The sequence below is a fragment of the Vidua macroura genome, chromosome 6, assembly GCF_024509145.1.
Source record: "Vidua macroura isolate BioBank_ID:100142 chromosome 6, ASM2450914v1, whole genome shotgun sequence".
Taxonomy (NCBI): Eukaryota; Metazoa; Chordata; class Aves; order Passeriformes; family Viduidae; genus Vidua; species Vidua macroura.
Window position 1 is genome coordinate 22,850,559 of NC_071576.1, and position 23,693 is coordinate 22,874,251.

The 23,693-nt window shown below is 41.1% G+C and overlaps 1 protein-coding gene across 8 annotated transcripts in view; it reads right to left on the reverse strand.

Moving 5' to 3' along the window:
- Positions 1-23,693, reverse strand: part of TTLL5 (tubulin tyrosine ligase like 5) — a 131,267-nt gene that overhangs the window by 107,024 nt on the left and 550 nt on the right. For 6 of the 8 annotated variants that reach the window (XR_008437431.1, XM_053979192.1, XM_053979189.1 and 3 more), the window contains exons 2-11: positions 23,508-23,637; positions 19,558-19,667; positions 17,689-17,771; positions 16,814-16,920; positions 16,106-16,236; positions 15,466-15,548; positions 13,062-13,131; positions 12,683-12,767; positions 1,397-1,498; positions 1,184-1,275 (exon numbers count right to left, since the gene is read on the reverse strand). Coding sequence is in view for 7 of the 8 variants with exons in the window: in XM_053979192.1 (XP_053835167.1) it covers positions 1,184-1,275; positions 1,397-1,498; positions 12,683-12,767; positions 13,062-13,131; positions 15,466-15,548; positions 16,106-16,236; positions 16,814-16,920; positions 17,689-17,771; positions 19,558-19,667; positions 23,508-23,587 (943 nt within the window). In the remaining variant the exon portion in view is untranslated. Of the gene's footprint in view, positions 1-1,183; positions 1,276-1,396; positions 1,499-4,154; positions 4,177-12,682; positions 12,768-13,061; positions 13,132-15,465; positions 15,549-16,105; positions 16,237-16,813; positions 16,921-17,688; positions 17,772-19,557; positions 19,668-23,507; positions 23,638-23,693 lie in introns of those variants that run through there. The other 2 variants (XM_053979193.1, XM_053979196.1) reach the window with 2 other exon arrangements.

The window sequence follows — 23,693 nt, forward strand, 5'->3', positions numbered from 1 at the left end:
CCACACAGACATCTGGCAATCCCTGCTTCAAAGAGTATCTTCTAGAAACCACTTGACTAGAGAGTTTACTTTAGGTCTACAATTACTATTTCTCATGCTCAGATGATGGCATGCAAGGACCCGAACAATTACAGAAAGAGCATGCAAGCAAATTCAGATGTGAACTTCTGTACCAGAAAACAACTAAGTGGAACCAACACAGCATGGAAACATCCCAGCACACATAAACAACCCAGAGCACAAAAACCCTGCCAGCCCAGACAAGGCCAGCACTTTTCAGCCAGCATTCTGCCTCCCTATGGCCAGAACCAGATGCATCAGAGAAAGGTGCAAGTCTTATAATGGATAGTTAAAGAAATCTGCTTGCATTGCTGAGTAGTTAGCTTAATTATTAAGAGTGCATATTTTATACTTGAGGTTGGGGTGAGGTGTGGAGATGTATTAATAACTATGCATTCACAGCTGGCTGAACACATACAGTGCAAAGGATTGGACAGCCATGCACGCACATGATGGAAAAAAAGTCTACTTCCATCTGAAAGTCAGATTCAAACCCCTTTCTCCAACATTCAAGTTTTCCTTGGCAACATTTGCAATACGGGCCCATAGCTGCTATCAGCAATTTTACTGATGCCTCAGTATCACAGGTAAATTATCCCTTAAAGGATATACCCGGATTCTGCTCTGCAGATGCAGTTACTCCCAGCAGACCTGGCAAAGGTGTGGAAGAGGGAGCTATTTTATATGAAACACATACTAAATGAAAACACCCAGCAAAAACCTGAGCCATGGAAAGATGACACCACATCCAAGAGTCATTCAAACTGGCACAGTTGTCCAGAGGTTGGTCACTCATCAGACTGAACACGCCATGGGAGCAGTAGAGGGAGGGAAGCTTTTAGAAGGAATGGAATGACCTTAAGAAACGGGAAATGTAGGTAATATTAAGAAACACACCCTGAGAAAGTCTCAGAATACTAGTTGCAAAAAGGAAGGGGTTAGGCCTTATCTCTGGAGATAGGGAATAAATACACAGCTCTCATGAGTAAGGAACAGTGCTTCCCTCCACCCTGCTCTGGTGCTAAATGGGACTCACTGGGGCTCTTCCTTGACTTCTTAGAATTCACACTAGTGAGATGATCAAGATCCAACAAAGAAATAACAGAATAGGATTTTTACTGACCTGCAGTGTCTCTCCCCTCTTGTTTTAAGTACCTCAGTATTGCACTCATGCTCCACTTGTTTCCATAATCCTCTACTTCAGGATCATCACAGCTAAAAATAAATGAAAGAAGGAGATTGGCACCACTAGCCTACCTCTGTGGATCAGCATTAGACCAACTCAGGTAAACTGACCCAACCTCTAAAGAACGGGTTGCATTTTCCAGCCAAGTACCTGACATAATCTCCACTCTTCTTGTTGACACTATAGTTGGTCAGATGCATGAACTGGTTTTTAATGTTCTTGGATGCCTGGTCATATCTCACTGTTGCAAATCTGTAAAGAAGAATAAAAATTCACAGTATTTCTTGAACAAGTGGCATTCTTGCTAGATACAGCAAGCATGTCACTACAAATCACAGACTACCATACACACCACTCAACAGCACCACTCAGGGAAAGAATGCATGTAATGAGACTTCATCTAACAGAAAATATACTTTATCCTCAAGGGATATATCAAGCAAAAATAATGTCATAGAATGTGAATATAATCCAATAGAATAGTTGCAGCTGGAAAGGACCTACAATAGCAATCGAGCCCAACTGCAATCATTTTCTTACACTATATGTAATCCTGATTCAATACATATTTCAGGCCCCAGACTTCGGAGAAAAATCAATTTTAAAAAATTGAGGGCAGAATCCAGAGTATCCGGTAAGTAAAATGACCAGTATGAGCAACTGATAATCACCATAGCACATAAAAGCAAGCATGTTCCAGTTCAAGAAACGCCAAACAACAACAAAAAACCAACAAAAGAAAAACACTTTCACTCTGACAATCCTCCTGTTGCACAAGAGCTTAAGATACCAATGTCTCAAAAGAGGTAAGGGGAGTAAGAAAGGATAAGGGGAGAGTCAAACATGCTATACAAAGAAGCCCCAGCAAGAGAAAAGGTATGTACCAAGCACAGCAGGGTTAGCTGCATAAAAAGGGGAGTAGATATGGGGGTAGCCTCAATGCAGGAAAAAGGAGACAGGATTTTGGAAAAATGGAAGAGTGAGAGAAAGCTGGATCAACTGGTTATGCAATGAAATAATGCTCAGAAAAGAGCATTACAAAACTCCAATTTTTTTCATTAATAGTCATCTCTCTCCATCCTTCCCCAATTATTTCCCATAGCTTAGAAGAAGCTGAACTATACAAAGACAGCTAACAAGTTACAAAAAAAAAAAAAAAACAACCAGAAAGCAAAAAAAACCCATAATCCTTCCTTTAGAAAGAACTGCCAAAAAAACAAATACCTTATTTCACAGTTAAAACGATGCCACTACTGCCCTCACTTGGTAGCAATTTTGAGAAATACCTGTTGCCATAAGAACTATACCAGCAAATCCATGAAAATGCTTAAACTTATCCTTAAATACACATGTGGAAGCAGGGGGGGGAAAACAACCCCCCCATGATATAACTAATTTTAAGTGGCAAGGTTAAAAGAGTGAAAAATATGTTTGCACTATATTTTTCTCAGCTTTAACTATGTACGAAATCAGAGCAGCTGGCAACAAAAGCATTTGGAAGTTTGGATCCCCTTTCCACATATTTCCACAGCTTAAAGTATTTGAATTTCTTTTCACTTTAACTGTAAGTTTCCTGGATTTAGCACTTCTGTTTTGAAAACAGTGACAAAAGTCCTCTCATATATTTGGTTCTTATTTATGATTTCATCATCTCCATCTTAACAATCATTTACTAGCAGCATACTAGAAGTATTTGTTGAAATATACTTTCAGCCAGATCCTGGAAGATACTGAGCACAATCAGAGAGCCATTTCAAGTCTCCCTTGGTACTTCCAAGCAGAGGGCAATTAGGTTCACCATGCTTTTCAGCTTATGCTTTTAATTTTTTATCCTCAAATAAAAGAATAGGAACCCCTGACAGACAGTAACAACACTCTAAACAACAGTATTTTGGTACCTTCAAATGCTTGCATTAACTTCTTTCTGCAGACACCATCCTTAATTATTAGGTGGTCTGAGCTCCATGCTCAGAATTTTACATTTCCATGGGGTCTGTCTATTCAGATGATATTTCACTGTGTCCCAGAGTTCCCAGTACCTAAGCTTTCTCTTTTGCTAGGATGCTATCATCTTGAAGGACATCATGGGCAACCTCAGCAATGCACCAAAAACCTCCAAAATTTCTAGTAACATATACTATCTAAAAAGCCCAAGTTTTAAACAACATAATCCAATGCTTAATACATTCACCCAGAGCTGGCTTGACCAGCCTCAAGCTAAGTGCAAGCCTGCAAATGGAAAATCCAAGCTATTTCTAGAGCTTCTATCAATAGCTTCTGGATAGCAGAGTAGTAACAGATCAAAAGCACAGGACAAGCAAATAGCCCACACACCTTACAGGTCTGTGTTTTGCACTCGCTCGAGATGGGAGAGCATTACTACCTCTGAAATACCAGTTGCAATTACCTTCAGTTCTCTACAGTTCTACAGCTTTTCAGAGTATACCTTACTGTATCTTTCTGCCCCTGTAGTAACTATGCTGCTCATCCACCACACTTGCTCTCTCCAGGAAGGGCAAGAGACTTGCAGGCTATAGAATGTCTTGCTTCAGCAGAAATTTACCATTATTTTAGAGAAACCAAGGTCATAGGCAAAGGCCTCACAGTAATAGTAATAATAGAAATAGTAATAGTAATAGTGAAAAATAGAAAAACAGTGCTTGTAAAATTTTCTAGGTGTTAAACTGAAATTAGAATAAACTCCTGAGGAATCTTATAGTCTTTTAGAAGATTACTTCATTTAAGTGCAACGTTCTTTTCCAAATTCATTCTGGGCCGCTACTAAGAATAGAATATATGTTACTTAAAAGATAAGGGCCAAGAACCTAAAAGCAATTCAAAAACTATATGCTAAGCAGGGACAGAAAATGAAGGGCAAGCCTCATGTTTTCCTAGTAACAGAACTTACCATAAGCATATGCTGCAATATTCTGCATGAACTGTTTTTCTAAACACTAAAGGCTTCATGCCCAGGTGTCTCATATTGCTATAATCCAGCCAAAGAGTGATGAAGGCACAAGTACGTGAGTCCAGATCACCATCTGCCAGGACAGGACTGCTTCTGAGCCAAAGCATTACTCGTGGATGCTGCTATGTGGGAGCCTGCAATCAGACAGGAATCCAAGAGTACTCCTAAACCAGAGGCTGGAGTGTCCACACGTGGAGGCCCACCTTCAGCCAAAAAAGACTATTTTATCAAGGGAAACTCATCTAAACACTATCTTCTGCTTACTAATGCCATCTCTTCTTACTCTGCTTCAAGCAACTGTCATTTTCCCCCACTGTGATCTGCTTCTGTCTAAGTTCTGGACTACTCTATAGGCTTTGCAATGCAGAGACCCAACACACTTAACAGGCATTGCTGATAAAGTGTGAGTGGGCTGAGTGGCTCAACAACTAGATTCACACTGCTTTTAATTCTTACATAGAATTTTGCTGTAGGACTTGTCAAGTGGAAAAAAAAAAACTAGGAAAAGGTAAAATTTTCCACTACTAGTCAGACAGGAAGGTTTTCTGCCACTTCAGTGCATTCTTCTGTCCCCACTTCATCTAAACCAGCAGTAGTTCTTATTGTTAACAATGTGAAATATTATGCAGGTAGCCAAGGAATGAGTGTCTGCTCTGTATCCACCATCAGAAGAATATCAACTGTTTTGGCCTGAATACAAATTTGGTTTCTCTATAACAGAAGTTCTAACCACCAGTTTTCAAAGTTGAATGACTGGACTTTCTTTTGCCTGCCAATGTACTTGGGAGAGGGTGCAGGAAAATAAGATGCAAGAGGAACAGTCCTCTCTGACAGCATTAACCTGGGTCATCCCTGACCAGTAGCAAGAATATAGGAAGCACCTTCCCATGTCCTGATGCCATGTATTGCTTGTATTCACTGTTGAAAATGAACTGCAAGTGATAGTAAAGATACTCACTTTCATTAACTTGTATACCTGGCCTTACTGCAGTCCCATCCTCCCCCTTCTAACGATTCTTGTCATTTTAATGTCTGAGGAAAGGGCCAAGTTAAGAAAATAAAGGACATATTCCAACATGGTTTAAAAGAGATTAGATTCCAAAAGCCTCTAAGCAGAAATATTACAGGAGAGTTTCTACCCCAAAACTACAGCAGGAAAGAGGAAAGGTTAAACTGAGCTTCACTGTGCATTGTTCAACTTCCACACGAACTGCTGCCTCCCAGGCAGAAGTAGCTGCAATCGTACTGGGAACAGCCCTGGCAGCCTCCCTCCCTTTCACTGCAGCTTCTCTTTCTCCAGCAGGACAGAGGGGATGGCCTTCATTTCTCAATTCAAAGCTTAGCATACAGAAGTGATATTCATACATTCCACTGTTCTGATACATCTGCCCATGTCTCAGGTGGTCACAGCCAAGTCACACAGGCATACTGCAGCCTGGATGAAGGCAACAAGCCAGTCTCTATACCAGCAACTATACACTGCTACACAGCTCACCTTCCCCAACAGCACATTTCCCTTCCCTCTGGCTGTACTTCATTTTGGATCAAAGAGAAGGAAAGAACAATCAAAAGCAAGCAGATGGGTGGCAGTAGCAGCAGCAGGTAGCCTGGGCAGCACAAAAAGAAAATTAAGGGAAAAATCCTCACTAATTCCTTCAGACTCCAGAACTACTCTCAACCTCCAGACTAATAGTATAACATCTGAGACATCCCAGCTCTCTGCCTCCCTGTCATGCCTCAGGTTCACCTTTGGTATTCAGACACTGACAGATTCCAGCCTTCCTTCCCTTTCTTATAAGGATTCATTAAAAGCCTAATAATCACACTTAAGCTCTACCTCCAATAGGTCATCCTTCTCTACAAGTGCCACGCAAGCTTTTTCCCTGCTCACCTAGCAGTCTACAAAACGTGTCAGAGCTCACACTGAAAAGTCCCCAAATCCACGACACCAAACTTTGGCCCCTAACCCACATCCCTACACTGCCTTAACGTAAACAACTACCCTTTTACTGTCACAATTTTAGGCAGGATGTTACCCAAGGTATTGTACAACGCTCTTTGCCTTATCTCCAGCATTACTTCAAGAAATGAATTAACCACAAGGTAAAGTTTGCAAGTAATTACAGAAACATGTAAACTGCATCATTAAATATTTACAGAAGATGTTACATGGTTTTGCATGAAACCTGACAGCTCTGGAATGCTTATCTGAGGCATTTAGTCGGAGCCTGGGAATACAAGAGGAGAAGAGAAAAGACTCAAGTGGGAAGAAGGAAAGAATAGTTAATCCCTCTTCTCTCAAATGAGTTCTACAAAAAAGCACACATTAGGATAGACTTTTCCATGACTGCACACAGAGTTCCTGCATAAATGTCCTGGAAATAATCAGTGTAGTGCTTTTACAAGCATGCTCCTCAAATTTTATGCTTGGAGTCACTTTCCCAGTCCCTCATTCCTCACCATGCATTAGACTTTAGCCTCCCTGTTAGCCTATTAGCTGCCACTTAGTTTAGGGAACATAGTTCTTTACAGGACAGAAAACACAAGTCTAAAGACCATTACAATCCCCCTACCTCCAAAATTAATGTTTCACAGCATCCACTTGATATGTCAGTTAGCAATCAAGTATGAACAGGAGTTAAAGCTTGTAATGGAATTACTAAACATAAAAAGGAGTTTTGGTGACACCTCTATGATGGCAGTTTCGCTAATCAAAGCTGAATAAAATTATTCAAACAGTTATGTGTTAAAGAACAAGATCCAGGACCAGTTTCACCAGATGTCTGCAGAAACAGGGGTGAAAATAGACTTTTTTAAATCTTTTCACAACAAATTTGCATGTTTTCAATTTATGCATTGCCATTAACAGGATTTTGAACCTTCAGAGCACAGGAAAACACCATGAGGATCACAAAGTACTGGCACAGGCTTCCCAGGGAGGTTGCAGAGTCTCCCTCCTTGGAGATACTCAAAAGCCATCTGGACATGGTCCTGAGCAACCAGACCTAGATAGCCCCAACTTGAGCAGGGGGTTGGACCAGATCCCTTCCAACCTCAGCTACTCTGTGATTTGGAGAACCTCTCATGTTCTGTTTCTCACATTCTCTAGTTTCTCGTTGTTCAGACTGTCAGCAGCTTTAACAACCTCTTAGCAGCCAGTCTGTTAAGCACAACAGTAGGGTCATGTAGTTACACATCTCAGTGATTGAATAGTTATTCACCTCAGTGATCTGAATCTGATTATCTTAATTAAAAAGTAAGGAAGAACATAAAGCTGTCTGGCTTGACAGTCTATCCACTGGCCTGAAGCCCTGCAGGTACATCTAGTGAATAACACTGCTCCACAGCTTCTGCATGGGGCAATGTCTACTGAAGTGGCTGTAGCCCGACCCCAGGTGTCCATGCAGAAATAAATGAGCTGCAGTCCCTAAGCAGCAGAGGCTACTGGGCAGGGGTTACTGCAACAGGGATGGGGCTACTGCAGCTGGCTCAGCCAGCTCTGGCCTAAGCACAGCCTGTGAGCTAATGTGAATTCCTTGGCTCAAAGCAAATACCTGAATTCTTTAGAAACCACAGGAATCCAGCACAGAAATGGTGAATATCCCAGAGGAGCCAGTGTCAATTAGGAAGCCAGGCCACTGAAGGAAGGGTGTCACTAGGCTGAGTGGTGTGAGCTCAGGTGGCAGCATGGCAGCTAGTGGCAGGTGCTGCAAAGCCCAGCAGTCCAACCCCAGAGCAAACCCTTGTGTCCCACTGGAAAGTTCCCCCAAGCTGCTGCTCCTTGGGCCCTTTGCAAGAACATTTGGGTTTCAGATCACTTTTCCTTCTTTTTCACTAACCTATTTTTCAAATTCAGTGGTATTTCAAATTCAGTGGAACTTGTCTGAATGACAAGTTCCTGATGGTCTACAACCCTTCCAGCTATTCAAGCTCAAAATTAGGGCTGTCTAAATATGGTGTAGGAGAAAAAGCAGTCTATTGAGAAATCTCCCCAAAACAAGAAGCCATTTCACTATGAATTCCCCACACTACGTGTCAAGCCCTCATCACACCTGCAGGCACCAAGCAAGAGAGGTCCACCAGGCTCCTTTCTGTCACACAGAAGAAGGAGAAGTCAGACAGGAGAGATAACTAGCAAAACAGGGAAGGCTCATGAACAGCACAAGCTATTCCTGGTCTTATGTTCTCTTCAGCTGTACTTCAGGCACAAGTCAGGCTTGTTATTCCCCACTTACATGACTGCCCCTCCAAAAACCAGCATAATCCACCAATTCAGCAGTTGGCTCTAAGTGAAGCCTTGGGACTCCCACATAACTGGGCTTGGTTAGTCACCTTCAAAAGCATGTTAAAGTTTATAATGTACCTCTTATTCAAACTAAGATATAAAAGATATGCCAATAAATATATTACACTGCCTGTTTTGGAAATCTCAGATAAATAAAACTACTGAGATTTTTAATGTATGATCAGATAACAGAGTTATACCCTCAGGCAAACCTGAACCAAGCTTGCCATGACAATCTCATTTTCCAAACCTGTATCTTCAAAGCAAAGGTCCAGGTTACAATTCTCCAGGCTGTGATCACAGACAACCAATCTACATTATAATTGTCTTTTCCAGTACAAAATTACTAAATATCTGCCAATTTAACAGATGTATGGCAGCACATTACATTTACTTTTTTTAGTATGTACTAGAAAAATGTTCAACACACATTTCAATCCAACAGGAGGATCTTAAGTCACCCAGTACTGCTTTATGTCTTATGCACAGCTTCAGTCTTGTTTCAAGCCTCAAGTGAGAGAGGAAAATCCCCACCCCACTCCACTCCCTCCAAACAGATCACTGAATATCTCCAAATTAACTTTCTAGCAGCATTCCTTCTAAAGATCCACCAGGCACAAAATATGCAAGGAGTTTTGATAGAGTTTGAGGAAGGTATGACTAGAAAAGCTGTATTGTAAGAAAAGATAAAACCACAGCACATTCACTGACATTCACTGATACCACTCTTAATAACTCTCCAGATGTCTGATAGTTGACTCTATTCACTTGAGGCTCTGTCTCCTTCTACAGCTTATTCCAGAGGAGTGGGGTGGAAATAGCTAGAAAAGGAACCTACCCAACATGAGTGCTTCCTACATTCTACTCAGTAGTCTTTTAGAGGATAAACAGAAAAAAAAAACCTAAACAAACAAAACTCAAAACCAAAACCACACAAACAAACAAAAAAAAAAAAAAAAAAAAAAAAAAAAAAAAAGAAGCCTCAGACAAACATTTTGAAGTCATTATCTTCCTGAAAAACTGCATTAAAAAGAATAAAAAAGAGAAAGAACTTTAATATGGGCAAACCAAATAGTTATTTAGTACTTGTAGCACAACAGCTGAAAGCTTTGTTACACACACCTGGGTACATACCCTTCCTATCTCCTTCAGATGAAGCTTGGAAAGTGAAATAGAAGGTACAAAAATGTTGCATCCACAATCTCTTACTTCTCCTCAGCTCTGAAGCTTCAAATTCCACTCTAGATCATGTCATGACAAGTCTAACTGTGCCAGAAGAAACAAGGCCTAAGGAAATACCCAGTCAAACATCACAAATGTTTGTTATACCAAGTCTGTTCCTTGTAAAGATCATTACATCTTATGGTTTCCTCATAGCACTCCTTTTCTGGTAGAGGCCACCAAGTTTACCAAAACAGTCAGGTTCCTCTTGGAATATGCAAAGCATAACACTAGAGAGGAACATGACCTTTCAGGCAAAAAAAATGGAAACAAAAAATTAAAAACACCAAGCTAGGTCATCCTCACTACACTTCAGAGACCATCCGCCTTCAGAAAGCAAATTCAAAACATGGAAGTCACCATAGTACACCACAAGCACTAGCTGAGGTGCCAAAACCAGACTGTTTTGTTCTGCTGGCATTTTTCACCTTGGATTGCTTTTATACTACCTGTGATTCCAGGTCCTGATATTACCTCTCAGTTCTCTGCTAGAAATTGTTTCTACCCTTAAGCAGCATGTTTGTTTTTTTTTTCCTTAAGCAAAGTATTAAAAGCAGCTTCTACTCCCCAAGGTTAAAACATTTCCCTCCCCCTGCAGAGCTAAACTTTTGTCCCACCTTTAAACCAAAGCATTACACTATGTGAAGCAACACAACGGTCTCTCCCAACACATAACTCACACAAAAATGAATGGCAAAACAGCTAAAAAGGAAGCCATAATCCAGTAACTCCAGGTTCTTTACCTCTCACCAACTGATTCTGCAAACGCAGGGTATGGGGAAAACACAAATTGCTACAACTGAAGACCACTAGTGCCATCTGGAGGCCACCCAGAACAGCCCACCTAAAGTTTTATCAGCCTCTGCTCACCTTGAGCCTTGTCCTCCAAAGAGAGCTTGCCAGCACTTGCAGCATGTACATACCAGCTGTACAGCCACAGTAGATGGGAAAAGCTTAAGGATAATTAAAGATACTGTCTGCAATTAACATACAGCTATCATGTGAGAGCATTCAACTACAAGTCTTTAGCCACAGCTGACACTTCAGCTGAAACTGCTCAGTGGGCTGCTGAAGTTTAATAACAGAATCAGAGCTACTCACCATAGCTCAGATATCTCTCTTGGAAGAGAGATAACAGCTCATTATTTTCATTTCCTCTACACCTCTTCCATAGTTGTACTGGTAGAGTGGACCATACCACAAAGTAGCATTAAGATACCTAGTGCCACGTTTAGTCTCCATATACTATCTACCTCTCACAGAAAGCTGAAGGATGGAATGGAATTTGAAAGAAAGGAAAACTTTAATTAGTAATACTGTAGTGTCCTGTAGACATATGTTCCACTTGTCATGTGTCGAGACCATGGGCACCAGATTTGATTTTAACTTAAACAATGGACTCTAAACACATGTAAAACTGCTCAGGATTTCAGAACATTGAAAAGTTATTTGCAAGTATTGCTGATAGATGGGCATTGAGAAGATGGGCATGGAAGACTGAGAGCCCAGAATTGTTGAGACTGCCGTTTCTGAATGGATACCCAGATATGCACTTCCACATTCTTACCCTCAAGCAAAATATATTACTCTACCGGCAAGAATGCACACTTATCCTCAGAATAGAACACTTGTGTTTATACAGATGGATTTTCCCAGAAGTAAACTCCTTTGTTACAAGACCAGCAGAACCACTTTTAAGATATTAACGACGGTGCAAATCCTATTTTTGAAGGCCTGCTATGTACTGCCCATTCTGAGAACATGCTGGAATTCTACACTATCTTGATTCCCTCTTCGCTTTCCAAAAATACGCCATTATTAGCAGCTAACAATTTACCTGCCAGGTCCCAAGAGAAAAGTCTTGCATGTCTGGCATGTTTAAGGCTCCCTTCCTAAAGTGAAATAGTTGCTAAGCTTTCCACTTATGAAGACGAGCTTCCCCTTTCTACCTCCTTTTAGGGGAAAATGTTTTCACATCATCTTTGCAGGCAGAGGCACATCACAACACACCTGAAGGGTGTTCATCAGTTTAATGGATATTTCTTGTGGGGTCATTATTTATGTATTCTTTGGGATTCATTATCTTCTTGAGACAAGGATAATTTGGATTCAGTATCTACCCAAGCCAGAGCCATATCAGGCATGAACCCTAGAGATATTCTGAATACATTAGATGTGCTTGTAAGAAAGATACAATATTACTTAAAACTGTTCCTGCAGACAGTTGTGTGGTGCTCTTTTCTCAAACATCACTACAGTCAAAATTCTGATGTTGGGAATTCAGAGAGGTGATTTCTTCAAATCCATTAGTTACTACAGACAAATATTTTGCTAAACTTCTGGAACAAAATAAAACAGGTATTTTTGGTAGATGAGTATTGATTCTAGGTGTCTTTCACATTTTACATGCAAAGGAAAATTGTTATCTTGCAGGGCAAAAACAGTGAACTAGCCTAAAACAATTTAGTAGATACTGCAGAAAATACAAATGCTGACCTAAAATTTAGAAGAGTTATTGAAATGAATGAGTCACTGAGCTTATTCATTAACAGGTCTCCAACTACTTTTTTTTAGGATAAATTTGAAAAAGCTTGGATTCCCTCCCCCTCAGAGAATGGAGAAGAGGCACAAAGGTATCAACAATCCCATGTTTCAAGAAGAACTCAGCCTTGATAATGAACATGCCAGTGACAATCTGTTTGGACATTTAACCCTTGAGAGTTGAAAACTTGCTTTATTAATTATACATAAAAACAATAAAATCCTCACTCAAGATTCTATAATCTATATGAAGAAACCTGATGGGACACAGCATGATGAAGTATCATCTACTTAAACTCTGCAGAATTCCCTAACTGGTACTTTCCTCATTTTACTATTGTTTCAGGAGTAGACAGGCAAGCCAAGAAGTGTCTGGATCACCAAGTGCAGGTACACCAAAAAACAAAGACTTCTCCCATACCTGGCCAATCCTTCCTCGTAGAGATAGACAACGAGCGGATCATAGGATGTAACCAGAACATAGAGACGCACATCGAACTTGAAATCTGAAACACAGTTTGCAAGAGTCAGTGACTGTAAATATCTTTCAGACATCATAACTAGTTGAGGAATTTCAATCGACTCTGAGAGCAATAGCCCATTATCTGCTGCTGACATAGGTGTCTGAACCTATCCCAGTTGTAAAACTTACAGGTTTTAATGAAGTCTCTAGTTACATTTGTCTGATGCTAGACCAAGCTAGAGCACTCAATTATTCAACTAAACTCCTCCAAAGGCTGCAGAGATCCTCAGATGCAGGATTGGGGGAAGGGAGAAAAGCAATTCCTAAGCACACTCACCATCTATGAGCAAGGGATTGCTGATGTAACGAGACACCAAGACATTGTCTTCCACTACAATTTGGTTCGGCTGCAAAAGAACAGAGAATTTAAGAGTGAAAAAAACAGCAGATGTAAGGCATAAGAAGAAATTAGATCAAATCCACCATTTTTTCCTGCCTTTGCCTCCTAAAGGAGGTTGGTACAGCTACCCAATATACCAATAACTATGTCTGGGGAAGGAAGAAATAAAACCAAAATGAAAAAACGTAATTGTTACAGCACATGCCACTATTGAGACAGCCACCGTACACAGTATCACCATACAATATCAGAAGGCTTCAACCCATAGAGTAACACCATACCACATCTGAAAACTTCAAACACCTGCCCTTCTTGTTCTTCAGCCCAACCTTTTATACCCCTCATGTTCATGCACTGCCCCTGTGTGCCTTCTGTTCCCTTTGGTGGTTGGTCAGTGCCTGGGCACTCCACGGCTCATTGCTGTCAGTGCTGCTCACCTGCTTCTCACAGCTGTACCCACTGGGGATGAGGCTCAGCTGCAGCCCCATTCCCAATTACCACAAACTGTGTGCCTACACATAACTGTCACTCACAACACATTGAAAGTAATTAGATCCTCAAGGGAATGATTACATTGCCAAAAAACCTGCTCATTGAATTTTCCAGTAAAATACTCAGAGAAGCATACAGATTTAACAGCCACATGGCAATGATGCAAAATAGAGAGAAAAAACCCACACCTAAGAAGTGCCTGTTACTCTGTTTGCTTCTCAAGGGTTTAACCAAAGACATGGAAAAGAGGTTTAGAAGACCCAGGATGGAGTAGGTAACTACAGATGGTAAGGAAGTCACAAGTGAAGAAAATTACTTAACTTGTGATCTTTATAACTACATCCTGGGCTGGTATCCAACCTTTTTGACTACCTTCTACTGAATCTCAGTTCACAGCAGGAGCTCCTGTACCCAAAAGAAGCTACACTTGTAGGTAAGAACAGAAAGCTCAAGCTATGACAAATACACGTCACAAAGTTACGGGATCTGTTGAAAAAGCTTTTACTTTTTGCTGTATGGAAGGCTCTCTTGTAAACTCAGTTACAAGACAGTAACAGAGGCTCTCAGTTTCTTGCCTTCAGTTTGCAAAAGAGGCAAGAGAATCACAGGATTCTGCCTTTATTCAATTTTGCATTTGTTCAGCCACAACACCAGCACCATGAGCAGAAAACCTAAGCATAAAAAATGCTTATATAGAATGTGAGAGGACAAGCTCAACTTCCCTCAAATATCACACAGAAGTGACACACTGTTCCGTACGGATCAGAGAAATGCAAAGGTTTGTTATTTGTTTGGAGGGGTTATTGTTGTTTTCAAAAAACTTTTGTGATGAGATTCTGAAAGACACTCTTTTAACGGCATAACACTGAAGGAAACTGGCCTGTGGGCCAAACTAGCTGCAGTGTTTCTCAAACAGAAATACACAAAGAGGTATTGGTCCCAGAAGGGTATTTTCCCCAGGTCATGGCCAACTGCCATGTGAGCCTGAGCTCATTCCTCCCTTTCAAGCAAAGAAAAAACTGAGTGTAGCTCTGGAAATACTTACCTCATACACTTGGCAAATTGCTCCCTTATTTTATGGGAAATGATCCAAGAAGAGAACAGATGAGGCAGCATGACCCCTTCAGTGCAAGGAAGGCTAAAGGAGTTTGAATGAGTGAAAACAAAATGACTCAACAGTCATTTTGCTGTTGAGTATATTTATTGGAATCCCCTCATGTGTTTGGCTCCAGTTCAGATGTATTTGTTACCTATGACAACCTCACTCCCTACAAAGCCCACAAAGAGCAAAAGGCACTACAAACCTGCACATTGATTTCAAGGAACTATCCCCATTACACCTCAGGAAGGACACACTGGCCTTTAGATAACATAGCTTTAAGACTCATACACTTCCTACTCTATCAAGGTTCATTTAAACTGGTCTTTTCCATGGGGAAGTGTGAGACAAGGGGTCTGTTTGAGGAGTGTTTAGGTCACGCAGGGAAATAACTAAGGACAGCTCTGGAAATCTCCACAAGGTCAGCCTACTGTCAGCCACAAAGAGAGCATGAAGCAGCACAGCTTCCCAAACTGTCTCAGGGAGTATAAACTTGCTCCTAATAAGCTAAGACTTGAAGGTAGAGTGCAAGATGAGCACAGCATAAAAAAGAGACTGCTTTTGGTTACACAGCACAGGCCCAGGCAGGCCTTCCAAGCTGCTCAGGGCTGTTGAATTGCTCACCAATATATGGCTGAAATTGAGAGTAAGGCCAGTGTCCAGTTAGATGCCTCCATGCCTCTTGCCTGGAAGCCAACATAGTTTTGAAGACACTGTTACTGAAGAACAGTCCTTTTAGTGAACACTTACGTTATTTATCAGGTAGACACCTCGACCTCTGGAAGAGGCCACAGGCTTCACTATCCATGGGCCTCTGTCCTTAGAATAGGTATCTGGTTAAAAGAAAACAGCACAAGTCTGCAACATTTTCCATTTTGCTTATTAACAGGGGAGCAAGAATCAAGAATGTTGCCTGCAGTAAACACTTTAGAGAATTCCACAAAGTCTGTTTTTTTGATGTGTTATTCCACCCCTTTGGAATCATTGCAATTATTACAGCCCCTCCCTGAAGCCCCCCACGGTGCTCTGATAGATTCATTCTTCTGCCCTATGCCTCCTTTTGGCACTTCTCACTTCAGCATTCCCAGGCATTAGGCAGCGATATTGTGAAGCTGATTATCAACAACACTGTGCACATAAAAACTCCTCCACTTTGGATTCTTAACCCCACATCAGCTTTTTGAAAACTTACACAGGCATAAAGTAAACAGCAGAGTAGAAATTACATAAAGAAATCATGTGGACCTTTTCTACTGTCTTCCCAGCTTCCTCTAGTTTTGTTACCTTAACCACTGGCATGATCAAAAGGCTAGGATATTAAAAATAATTCCCTTCCCCTCACATCCCATTATTTTGTTTTATGTCTGGGCATCATCAGCCATTCACTTACTGCAGAAGTCCTGGTACTCTGTCGGGAGGATAAAGGTCTGAGGTAAGATATGGAACGTCTTGAACCCATGGGTCAGCTGCATTCGGCAGACATTCTTGTACAGTCTGTCCTTTCGTGTCAGTTCATATGACCTGAAGTCCCAAAACAAGAGACTGTATCTATTTCTTCCCCGACATTACAGTAACCCTTTGTCCTAGTTACAGAAGTATCTGTAGCCTCGTTAGATGTCTAAACTCTAACCTGTCAGATGTCTAAACCCTAACTGCCTCACCAGCTTTACTGCCTCTACCTTATGGCTGTACTAATATTGTTTGTGGCACTTCTTCCAATTCCCAAGACAGACTGAAGCACAGCAATCTGTTGTAACGGTGGTTATAAACTAACTGACTATAACAGTGGTATATGAACTTTAGCTGGGGACATAAGACTATCCCTCTAACTAAAAAGATGACAGTCACAAATAATTTATCATCAAATAAAGAAAATAAAATTTTAAATCCAATATTTGGGCTACAGACAACATTATCATTGATCTACTATTCCCCAAAAAACCCAAAGACCATTAAGAATGAAGACAGCAAGTGGCACTGGCCCAGTCTGTTGGGATTTTATAGTACCACGTATGCTCTATTTTTCAAGGGGTATCTATGTTCAGATTTTTGCAAATCACCACAATGATGTTCAATAAACATGGTATCAAAGCCTTACCTAGGGAAATGGTTGACTTTCTGAACATCTGTAAGGGAACGCAGCAAGCAGGGCTTCAAGTGTGATCCTGTCCACATGAGATTATAATCACTGCTATTAGGGTGAACCTAAAATGCAATATAAAAAACACCACATACAAAACCACTGAACTAATGAAAAGCAACACCACTTTGTCCCTAGATCTACAAGGCCAAAGCAACTCTAGTCTAAGACAGTCTCCTCTACTATCTCTAATAAAAGGGCAACTCCAGCCAAACTGCTACTCTAAGGTATTCCCATGCTGGAAAATAACCATGTCAAATTTTTTAAACAAATTTGTGAGATTTATTTTCATAGATGGTTTAAACACAGTTTGTAAAGCACTTTAAATCTCTTCAGGAAACTTGTCAGATCAATTCCTTAAGTTGCTATTATTCTGAAAAAAATCAACCCTACACATCTCTCAAATTGTCATTAGCTGCATAGAGGACATTCTTTAAAGAAAGACAGGTGCTAGAAGAGAAGTGTCAAATACTACATCAATACTTCTGAAAGCTTGTAAAGGCTGAGAAATTAAATTCTTCAGATCTTCCCAAGGGTGTGATGCTTTAAAAGCAAAAAGAAAAAACACATGACCAAACTTCAGCATTCATTTTCCCCTAATTTTCAAGGCTTAAGACTAATGGGTTCTCCTTTGAGGGAGCAAGATGACATATTTTCAGTCTGACTAGCAGAGTACATTAAAACAAAAAAACCTCAAGGGAGGCCACTTCCACAGCAACTTCCTGGTTCTAACCCTGCAGAGTTAAAAAAAAAATCCACAGAAAAAGAATCCAAAAACATTATCATCACCTCCCAACCCAGCACAAAATCAGACAGAATTTTGCTGCGCTCACCTCATGGAATCCATGGGCAGTCAGAATGCTCCGAACCAGCCGGCTGTCTGTCCGCACAATCTTATAGGACATGTGGAAGTGCTCTGTGAGGAGGCAAAGAGACACAGGATTACAGTCTGCACCTGGAAGAATAAACCAAAGTCATGCCACCAAGGAAAAGGACTCAGACAGTACAGCTGCACTTAATTCACAGAGAGTAGCAGCATATAACAGGCAAAGGGAGATATGAAATGCCAATATCAGCATCACTCAACTGACTTACATCAATCCTTAGCTGTAATATAGTAGTATCACAAAACCCAATCATATAAAAATAAAGCACAGGACAACCTAAAAAATACCCACTTTTTTAAACATTCCATTATACAGATTGCTTTATAACACTCCAAACATGATTTCAGCTTTCTTCTCTATTCAATATTGGTATTTCTAGCTAAAAGTCATCAAGTCTAATGCCTCTCATTGATATGGCTAGATTATGTGATCACTTTTTAGATCCTGAAAATCCAAAATAAAGTACTGAATTTTTGTTTACATCTCATTCACCTGTACCAATCTTCCAACAAATAACTGCAAATACAGTAAGAAAAAGTGAATAGTACAAGAAAATAAAAACTCACTATGGAAGTAGAAAGTCATAAAAACAAAGGCAATAGGCAGCCCTGCAGGTATAAGATAAACCAAAAGCAAGTAGGAAGATTAGAGGTGAGTTGTAATATAAAAGGATGTGGCAATCCAAAAAAGAGTTCAAAGATAGTAGAGAAAGAAATTGCAATGCTAGAATACAGAACTGCCTAGAAAAGGCAGTTTACAAATGTATTCAAACTGAGAATAAAAGGGTGAAGATTAGATTAAACTTCAGGAGATATGTTCTATCAACAAAAGTAAGTCAAAAATCAAGAAGTAGCATAATCAGGAACAAGACAAAGCTGGAGGAAATTTAACAAGTTGCTCTATTCAGCAGTAAACTTGTTAAGCCGTGTGAGAAAAAGCAGAAGAGACCCAACGCTCCAGTAAAAATGTGAGTTACAATTACCATCAGCTTCTGGCACCATCCAAGTACATTTGTAACTCACATGAAAAGGATCAGGAGTTTCCACATATAAACCACCTTCTCCACCCCTTACCCCAATGAGCCAGAAGCATTTCTGCTTGGATAGGATATTAGAAACGAAAGCACCAATTACCTAAGAAAGGAAAAAGCAAGAGAAGAAAGAAGTGTCAGCACCTTCACAAAAGGAAGCTGAGTACATTTTAGCTTTTCTCCAACTCAGCAAATCCAGAACAAGCTCCCAGCTATACACACCCAGAAGTACTAACTTTTCAAATCCAAAGTGACTGTTTATAACAACCCAGCCTCTTTAGAGGCTCTCCCTTACTTGACACTAGACAGGTTTGGTCTCACAACTCAAGTGCTGCCAGGAACCATTTTGTTTATGGCCTTCTAGGGGTTGTGAGGCTGTAGACTCAGATTTGTTACTACAGCTTATTATTGTTCAACTGTGGGGCTGACCGCTTTTATTTCCCAGTGAAATTCTCTCAAAACTCACTGCAATGATTGATTTTAAGGTCTTAGCTATGGTGAATTTGTATTCTGGTTCTAAGTTCTAGCAAGGCCTCCAAGTTCAATTTGCAAGCAGTTACAACTCAAAACACATCAGGGCCCAGTGGAGGGACAGACACTATCACAAAGACATTATAAGCATTCACCAACGGATTAAGCACTTCTGAATGTCTCAGTGGTCAGAGACTAGAGAGGATTCTAATTTCCTACTATGTCCTCTTTCCACCACAAAGTGAAGGGACCATCAGGTAAGAGACTTTTACCTCATGCCTTCAAGCCAAAAGCTGGCACATAGTAGCACCCACCTCCAATTAGACGGAGGTAGCTGTCCTTAGCCAGAATGGCTTCAGCATGAAACACCAAGACAGGGACCCGCCTGCAGCCACCACCTGTCCACTTGATACATGGATGACCCCTGAAATGACAAGACAGTCAGTATAAGCAACTGCTGAGCCTCATACATGCAGCAGTTAGTTACAACAACGACACAGCAATTCTCCATACTTACCCACCTAGCCTGTGGACAGGACATAAGCAAACATGCTGGTGAAAATAGTGGAAGATTAGTGAGGAGGACTGTAAACGTGCCTAAATGACTTACAGCTTGAGTGTAGAAAAATACACGTGACATACTAACTGCTGTCTTTGTGTGTTTCACAAGTAGAACATCTGAAGTCAGATGGCACAGCACTGCAACAGATTTCAAGGCACTCTATCGAACATGCTTGAGACTCCTGCCCTATGGTGGGAAAGGTCAAAGCACAGTGGTAAAATACACCTGCAAGAATCCCTGAAAAATGAGCAGCAGCTTCAGTGATTCTCTAGCAAGGACCAAGCTCCACAGTGACTGCCTCTGCTTGTTGCTTCGGGGATCCCCCAGTGAGCAAGGTAACAAAAAGAAATTTACTCTTTGCATTTCAGACGCAGTTTTGTGGTTGTGCCTAAGCCCTGCCTGTGCTGACTCAACACACACACATGCTAGGCATCTGTGATGGCTCCAAGTTGCACCCTGGCTAGATGCCAGGCACCCACCAAAGCTGCTCCATCATTCCCTTCCACAGCTAGACAGGTGAAAAAAAAATTTACCAAAAGACTTATGAGTTATGGGCAGGGAAGGATCACTCACCAATTACAGTCACAGGCAAAAGAGACTCAACTTGTGGAAATTAATTGAACTTACTACCAAGCAAAATCAGAGCAGGATAACGAGAAGTAGATCAAATCTTAAGAACACCTTCCCCCCACCCCTTCCTCCTTCCCAGGCTTAACTTTATTCCGGAATCTCTACCTCCTTCCCCTCAGCAGTGCAGGGAAATGTGGAACGGGGGTTACAGCCAGTTCAACACATGCTGTTTCTGCCATTTGTTCCTCCTCAGGGGGAGCCCATACCCTGCTCCAGCATGGGGTCCCTCCCACAGCAGACAGTCCATCAAAAACCTCTCCAATGTGAATCCTGTCCACAGGCTACAGTTCTTCATGAACTGCTCCAGCATGCATCCCTTTCCACAGGGTGCAGTACTTAAAGAAAGGGCTGCTCCAGCATGGGTCCCACACAGGGTTACAAGTCCTGTCAGCCAATCTGCTCCAGAGTAGGATCCTCTTTCCATGGGTGTGGAGATCCCTCCCAGGAGTCTGTTCCAGCACAGGCTTTCCATGGGATCCCAACCTTCTTTTGAGCATGCACCTGCTTCAGTGTGCAGCTCCTCCATGAGCTGTAGGTGGATCTCTGCACCCCCACAGACATTCATGGACTGCAGGGGCACAGCTACCACACCATGGTCTTCATCATAGACTGCAGGGAATCCCATCTCTGGCACCTGGAGCACCTCCTTGCCCTCTGACCTTGGTGGCTGAAGAGCTCTTCCTGTCACATATTCTCACTCCTCTCTTTTCTGAGCACTATTACCCCCATACAATAACGTTTCTTTCCCTTCACAGATATGTTATCACAGTAGTGTTTCTACCATTATTCCTGGGCTCCTCCATCTTGACCAGTGGTGGGTCCATATTGGAGCATTGTCTCTATCAGACATGGAGGAAGCTTCTAGCAACTTCTCACAGCACCCACTGCCATAGCCCTCCCACTACCAAAACCTGGCCACACAAATGCACGAGCTGTAGGACAGGTTTTGTGTGGCCAGGTTTTGGTAGTGGGAGTGGCATCACAATTCACCTTGGTACTCAGCTATAAGGAGAATCTTCCAGATCACCCTCTTTTTGAGTTGGTCTTGCCAGTCCAAGTTCTGTTTAATCCTGTTCAGTTCTGTATTTATTTTAATGGGTATAATTTAAGAGAGGCCTCATGAGCTTTCACAGGTACAGTTCTCTGAATTTATAGCCTGAAAACAAGATCTATAATTCATGATAAACCACAATTGCTGGTATCCACATAACCAGACCTTGCAATGCAGGTTCCAGCCTCCAATTTTAGAACTGCAAATCAGTGCAGTCAGCCTGGCTGTAATATTGGAGTCTGAAGCACACAAAAAAAGCAACCATGCAGAGTTTGAAGGACTACAACAGACTTGGCTCAACACAATGGATAAAGCTGTGTATTCTTCCCTTTTAATTCCTGTCAGATACAGTGGAATGCAAGACCAGAATTCAAGAACGATGCCCCCCAGTGTAGCGTAAGTGCTCTGAGATGCAGTGATCAGTTCTGTACAAAACAAGAGTACACTGGAAAATATCATCTCCTCAGAGGAATTATAGACACACCAAAAAAAAATTAAGACCTGTTATATCAAATTCTAGGATCACACAAAGAAAAACTGTCAACCTCCCTAGGCAAATAAAACTCAGGCTGTTTATTACCACTGCACAAGGAAATTAGAAACATTAAATAGTTAACAGAAAACAGAGACTGAGGGGTTGGAAAGACACCTCTACACTAACAAGAAGAAATACAAAAACTGTCAGAGATATACAAAAGCATTTTGATATACAAAAGAGATAACTTTCAGAGATATAACTGTCAGAGATATACAAAAGACAATGAAAGATCATTGTCTGCCAAAGGTTTGGAGAAGCTAGACAAGACAAAACACCTCAAACACTTAGAAGAAAAGAACAGAGATAGAAGGGCAACTTTCTGATGCTAGCACAAGGGCTTTTAAGGGTAGCCTAGATCCTCTTAACAAAGCTACTACCATTATCACCCAGACAAATTAACTTCACAGCACTCCTACCTGCTTCTGCTACCTCTACAAAAATATTTTTTTAAAAATTCTACAACTGGGGTATAACTAGCTAATCAGATTGGAAGGGTCCCAAGAAGCTTTCAGAATTTATACTACAGGCCAGAGCCTTATATAAGGAGAAAATGAGCTGAGGCAACAAGACAAGAGTTTATACTAAGCCTGTCCTGAGGATTTGCAGCAAGACTCAATCCTCCAGGTGACAGTCATTCATTCCTAGCATGACCCCCGGTCACTAGATGCAGACATACTGTTACAGTTACATTCCAGGTGAAGCTAGTTCTGGACCTTTCCACCCATGAGGATCCAGCAAACCCAAGCCAACCACTTGCTATGAAGCAACATTCCTCTAAATGTCTTAAGTCACTGTAGTCTGCAGCTGAGCACTCAGTCACAATGTGCATCCAAAAAAACCCTAACAGAACACAGTGAAGTAGGTCCAGGTGAAACAAAAGTGATTCTGCTGTGGGAAAGAATAAGCAATTCCTTCACAAGCAAAGCTAAAAGAAGTTACTAAACAAAGATGGAATAAGTATTATGATTTGTTACTAGTAAGAAATATGAAGTCTAGTAGTTGAGCTATCAAAAGACTTTTATAAATCAAAAGTTTTATAAAAAGGGCATAAAACATCATATATCAATCTACTGTACAGCAGATTTCTAATCTCTGGAGCAGTAAAAACTAAAAAAAAAAAAAAAAAAAACCAAGCAAAAAACACACAAACCTCTGCCCCCAGAAAACCACACATGCCAAAAAAAAAAAAAAAAAAAGAGACATATATCATCAAAACACTCCCATTTTAGGAACATGACAGAAAGAAAACCATGAAAATATGGACTTCAGAACAGCCAAGAAAAGCTGCACATCCACCCCTGATGAATGTGGTGGTCTTTCAGGCTGCAGATGTAGATAGCCTGCTCATAGGCTTAAAGCTCAAACAAATCATCTTCCACTTCATAGGCAAGAGGGTAAGGAATGCATCTGTCTGTTCAATCTACTACAAATCCACCAGAAAGCACAAGGACATAGACACAGTTCAGAGGTATTTTCTACTTACTCCAGTGTGTCTACATTATCTTCTTCCTCCTCTGAGGATGAGCCAGTTTCCTCCAGATCTTTAGCCATCCCAACTGGCATTTCCTTTGGGAGTTTTCATACAGCCCAGTCCTAGTTGCAAGAGCAGTTACCTGCAATAAGGATCAAAAGCAGGAATGAATAGCTGAGCAGGACAGCAAGAGGTAAC